This window comes from Nematolebias whitei, chromosome 18 (assembly GCF_014905685.2).
Source record: "Nematolebias whitei isolate Nwh7 chromosome 18, NemWhi1, whole genome shotgun sequence".
Classification (NCBI taxonomy): Eukaryota; Metazoa; Chordata; class Actinopteri; order Cyprinodontiformes; family Rivulidae; genus Nematolebias; species Nematolebias whitei.
The window spans coordinates 41365952-41372170 of record NC_056515.1 but is presented as its reverse complement, the minus strand read 5'-3'; the positions used below and the strand labels follow the sequence as shown (position 1 = coordinate 41372170).

At 38.7% G+C, this 6219-nt stretch overlaps 1 protein-coding gene across 2 annotated transcripts in view; it reads left to right on the top strand.

The window, feature by feature from the left end:
• Positions 1-6219, top strand: part of LOC119424879 (nucleolysin TIA-1) — a 115457-nt gene that overhangs the window by 10749 nt on the left and 98489 nt on the right. For both annotated transcript variants that reach the window (XM_037692393.1, XM_037692392.1), the window contains exons 2-3: positions 4162-4258; positions 4370-4468. In XM_037692393.1, coding sequence (XP_037548321.1) covers positions 4162-4258; positions 4370-4468 — 196 coding nt within the window. The remainder of the gene's footprint in view (positions 1-4161; positions 4259-4369; positions 4469-6219) is intronic.

Below are 6219 nucleotides of genomic sequence, written 5' to 3'. Positions count from 1 at the left end.
ATTTATAATATTATTATGAGGTGTAGCACTGTCAATAATAATTTATATTATTATTAGGTGTAGCACTGTCAATAATAATTTATATTGTTATGAGGTGTAGCACTGTCAATAATTTATAAAATTATTATGAGGTGTAGCACTGTCAATAATTTATAATATGAGGTGTAGCACTGTCAATAATAATTTGTAATATTATTATGAGGTGTAGCACTGTCAATAATAATTTATAAAATTATTATGAGGTGTAGCACTGTCAATAATAATTTATAATATTATTATGAGGTGTAGCACCGTCAATAATTTATAAAATTATTATGAAGTGTAGCACTGTCAATAATAATTTATAAAATTATTATGAGGTGTAGCACTGTCAATAATTTCTAAAATTATTATGAGGTGTAGCACTGTCAATGATTTATAATATGAGGTGTAGCACTGTCAATAATTTATAATATTATTATGAGGTGTAGCACTGTCAATAATAATTTATAAAATTATTATGAGGTGTAGCACTGTCAATAATAATTTATAATATTATTATGAGGTGTAGCACTGTCAATAATAATTTATAATATTATTATGAGGTGTAGCACTGTCAATAATTTATAATATGAGGTGTAGCACTGTCAATAATAATTTATAATATTATTATGAGGTGTAGCACTGTCAATAATTTATAATATGAGGTGTAGCACTGTCAATAATAATTTATAATATTATTATGAGGTGTAGCACTGTCAATAATAATTTATAATATTATTATGAGGTGTAGCACTGTCAATAATAATGTATAATATTATGAGGTGTAGCACTGTCAATAATAATTTATAATATTATTATGAGGTGTAGCACTGTCAATAATAATATATAAAATTATTATGAAGTGTAGCACTGTCAATAATAATTTATAATATTATTATGAAGTGTAGCACTGTCAATAATAATTTATAATATTATTAGGTGTAGCACTGTCAATAATTTATAATTATAATTATATACAGCAACTGTCCCCCTCTTACAATGCTGTGATTGCTAGTATCACTCAGCCCTCTGTGAACAGTAAACAGCCATCAGGTGCTAATGATCCATTGTTAGGCTGATGGTCCTTCTTGACCATGTGATCAGCTGGTTTTGGTTGTCAGCAGCAAACTGGTTGATCCACTCTGAGAAGGTGCTATTTAAGAGACTGAGCTGAATACAGCACCTCAGACTGAGGAAGTCTCTCGGATGAGAGACGAAACGTTTCTATATATTTTTTTTTTTGCTTTGTTTTTTCTTTTTTTTTTTTTGAATGTCCAGAGGACCAGATTGAACTTTTTTAGATTTTTCTACCTGGATTATTGAGCATGCATCAGGATATTCACATAAAAGTCAATTAGTAAAGTTCTCTATGTAAGGAATCCAGCAGACAAGTTGAATCTTGGCTTCGTTGCAGTCTCCCATCCTGAGCAAGCACAGTGGAGACAGTGGAAAGAAAAACTCCCTTTAACAGGAAGAAACCTCCAGCAGAACCAGCACAGGACAAGAGACCATCTGCTTTGACCGGCTGGTTGAGAGGACAGGAAGGAGAGACAGACGAACACAGAATGGTAGGTCCAGGTATAGGTCCAGGTCCAGATATAGGTCCAGATATAGGTCCAGGTCCAGGTATAGGTCCAGATATAGGTCCAGGTCCAGATATAAGTCCATGTGTATCTGAAAGACAAAAACATGTTAAGGATAGAAAAAATAATTACAAATACAAACATGTTGAGCAAAGTAAAGACAGTAGCAGAGTGAAAAGTGTGTTCAGTTTGTCCTCCAGCAGTCTAAGCCTATAGCAGCAGAACTAAGGGACAGCTCAGGAAACCCAAGCTGACCCTAACTATAGGATTTAGCAAAAAGGAAAGTCTTAAGCCTAGTTTTAAAACTGGATAATGTGTCAGCCTCATGGACAGAAACTGGAAGTTGGTTCCACTAGAGAGGAGCCTGAGAACTGTGTCACAAACGCCTGCCCCCATGAGGGATGGGGTGCCAGGAGCCACGAGCACCCAGCTCTGTCAAAGGAAAATGTTAGTCAGTGGCAGGAAGCTGCCGATAGACGGCAGGAAGTCTTTCAAAATAAAATATAAAATTAAAAAATTATGAAAAAAATACATTTCTAAATAAGACGCTCCTGTATATAAACCGTGGGTACACAGTTTGAGACAAGGCAGCTTCTTCTACAACGTCAGTCACGGTAATAATGAGGTGTAGCATGTCGGTACGTCTCTATAAACAGGTTTACAGCGTGAAGGTTTCTTGTGGGGTTCATGAAAGCAGCAGGGCCCAGCTCACATCTGAACAATTAAACATTTCTTGAGGACTAATTTCAAACACTGTTTCAGTTCAAAGTGTGAAATTAAAAAAATGAAAACATTTAAAAACTAAAGATATAACAAATCCAGTCATCAATAAATCCAAACTGTACAAAAAGAGAAAATGAGAAATTAACTTTATTTATAATGTGTTGCTCATCTTTTCATTCTTCTTTTTTAATTATAGACATTTCAAGTACGTTTATTTTAACATCTTTTTTAGCTTCAGTTTTTCCAACTTGCTTGCATTCCACTTTCATCTTGAACTTGTTTTTGTTTTATTGTATATTTTTTTAAATGTTCTGTTTTCACTTTGAAATGAATTAAACACAAAATGAGGCATCTTGGAGCACTGGTGAGTGTTTGGTGACACTGTTTTCTGCCTCACAGTCTCCTCTCTTTGGACACGAGAGGGCAGAACAAGTCACACTTCTGCTGGAGTGGGAGGTGGAAAAGGTGGGGGTGTTAGGTCGTCCACTTTTTCTTGCCCCGCGGTGTGGGATGTTCATTTCCTGGCGACTGCTGCTGCAAAGAAGTGCTTGCCCCAAGGCCTTGGGTTTTCCCTTTTATTTTGCTGGTTTGGGTGACCAGCTGCTTGTCTGGCTGTGTTAGAGCCATCCTGCTACCCCCTTGCTGCTACTGTAGATGCTGCAATCCTGGGTCTTGGACCCTGAGCCGGGTGGGGGTTTGATTTGCGTGGCAAGCCGATGTTAAAAGCCTCACCCTCCTGTTGTTTCCTAAGGGTGCATGTCTCCCTCATCTTCTCCAAGGCTGGGCCAAAAATACCTTTGATCAGGTTGTAGGCTGCGTCCATCACCTCTGCTTTCTGGGAGTCCCCCAGGCCTGATAGGTTCATCCACAGGGCTCTTTCTCATGCGACAGCAAGTCCCATGATGTGACCTCTTCCCTGGATAGCTCCTCTGGATGAGCATAGGATTAGATCGTTAACAACACAAATTTCATTACACAGTGCGGGGTTGGGTGACCCCGAGTCCAGCTGGCGGCCCATCTCCTCCAGGATCTCTGCTTGATATGCTGACAACAGTGTGACAGCATTAAGAGAACACACAGACTGTCCAGCATTTGTGTACATTCTCTGATAAATCGATGTCGTGGGGCGGTCTGATTTAGCTGGGAGAGAAATATTAGTAGAGGCTGAAACTGACCTGCGGTTGGTGTGGAGGTGGTGGTACACCACTGAGGGCTCCACTGCTGGGTTTTGGTCAGCCCCAACTCATCCATCCCCTGTATTTCCAGATGGTGTCTTTGGCACACCCCCTCCTCTGGTGCCGGCCCTCTCCCTCGTCGACAGTCATGTTAAACTGGTTCAAAACCAGCAAAGTCCATGCTCAATAATCCAGGTATACAATCCCAACAATTTTCAGTCAGGTCATCTGGACAGTTTCTTTTTTTGCTGAAACGTTTCACCTTCCATCCAGAAGACTTCATCAGTCAAGGAAACACACAACACAAGACCATCTTAGCACCAACATAACTGACTGACAATTGTTGGATAAATCAGGTACACAACAATTAACATTCATATGAAATCATATAAAATGAAAAGTATAGAAAAGAAGTGACAAAAAACAAAATAAAAACATGCTACATTATGAAACGGTGTAAGATACTAAAAACAGGAACTTGTCAAAGGCATCTTTGTTGTTTATTCTCAGGCATTGTGACTTCTTTTTCATTCAGATTATAAGTCAAAAACTCATTGCCATATTTTATTATCATTCTAATTTTTGTGTTAAACCCGACAAGCATAAAATCAAATTACGAGCTTCTCCTCCAGCTAACGGTATATTTTCCTTGTGTTCAGGTATGTGGGGAATCTATCCCGAGACGTGACGGAGGCCCTCATCTTGGAGCTGTTTAGCCAGATTGGACCATGTAAAAGCTGTAAAATGATCGTAGATGTGAGTTCTGCTTTTTCTGTAGTTTAAGAAAACAATGCTTTGTCCTCTGGGTGTTCTAGTTTAATCATGGTACAGCTAAAGCCACCACATCTGTCTTTTTCTCATCTGCAGACAGCAGGTCATGATCCGTACTGCTTTGTGGAATTTTATGACCACAGACATGCCACTGCCACTATTGCAGCCATGAATGGTCGTAAAATCCTGGGTAAGGTAAGTTATCCTACCTGCTGGCTGAGTCCTCATGGGCAGAGTTACACCTGTGGTGAAACTTGTTCAACTTTGTTTTCCTGCACCACATCCTGTGTTTATTCCTCTTTGCTCACAATACATCTAAGATCGTGCACTGTACATGTTTCCCTTCTGTGTAGTTTTAGAAATTTAATTGGAAACATTTAGTTCCCTAACAATTAGAACTTTACTTTTGTTTTGAATTGTTCTTCTTTTCTGCTTTGAACACATTGGAGTTGACAGAAAACGGTTTTATAGTCAGTTATTTTTAGGGATGGGGCCGATTCGGTATCGGCCTCAGATACCAGTGTAGTATGACATATGCTGTATATATTCATACATTTTTCACGAGTTCCTCATCTTTCTGACTGGTTTATGTATCGAATTTTTCCGATCCACCTGCCGATATTTCCGATCCATGATGCAAGTTGGCTTCAAACTATGGGATGGATTTCCTGAACGGCGGCGTGTCTCATGAGCCCAGAGTAATAAGACTCGCCTCACATTCAAGAAATCCAGTCCATAGTTTGCAGCAGCTACAACGTGAGGACTGAGTTAGCAGCACTGTGGCTAACAGCTAACAAACTTTTCATCTAAACATGTCACTGTGTGGAAGTATTTTACACTGAACACCACAAAACAAGACAGCAACGTGCACTGTCTGCAGAGCCACAGCGCCACATTAAACCACGGTAAAGTTAGTTTTACGATGGACATTCGAGCTCCGGGGCTTCAGCGGGGCGCTGCTCTTTGGTCAACCGAAAGAGGCGACTCGACCCCGGCCAGCCATGTCCAATCTGCCCCGCTCAGTCTGCTCGTCTCTGAGGAGGGACAGACTGAGCGCAGCTGACCTAAATCAGACTGCCTGCTTCGGACTGAACAAGAAGAAGACGTAGCTGAAACCACGGAGCTCTAATGTTTACAGAGAAGTTGATAAACTTCATCATTAATGACCGACCACTATCAGTTGTAGAAAACAAAGGATTTCACAGTTTGATACTTGCAGTCAAGATATAGTTTACCCTCCAGGAGATATTTATCAGTACAACAGTAGACTATCATAAAAAACATATGATGTGAAAATTATATATATTAAAAACATAAACAGCTACATTATAAAGTGATGTAAAATACTAGAAACAGGAACATGTCTGTTGGTTTATGTCATGAACTTAGCAGATGTTTGAAGCCATTTAACATTTAATTTAATTCATTTATTCATTCATTTAAATGAAACAAAATGTAAGTAAAAATCATCAAAAAGAAAACATTGAATGAAAAGAGTGCAGGAAGAAGAAAAAATTCTTATATCTGCCCCTTATAAAATATAAAACAACTTTAAACAATCACTTAAATTAATCACTTGAATATCCACTTTAAAGCTAGGAATAAAAAGAAACATGTTTTGTGTTAGCAGAATTTAATTCTAACTTTAAAACTTATCCAACATTAATAAAACTTACCTCAAGTTGCCTTTTTGGACATGCATGCATAAATGTGTACAAATTGTACTTGAGAGGAGATTATTACAGCCTCATATAAAATCAATGATGATCATGATATCGGAACTAGATCGGTATCGGTTGATAGTCAGATCTAGGTATCGGGATCGGATCGGAAGTAAAAAAAAAGGCGGATCGGTGCATCCCTAGTTATTTTACAGTATGGTAGGCGGGGCTCTCGTTTCTGTTAACAGGGCGGGACGCTCCGTTGTGTTGATAGGGCGGGACGCT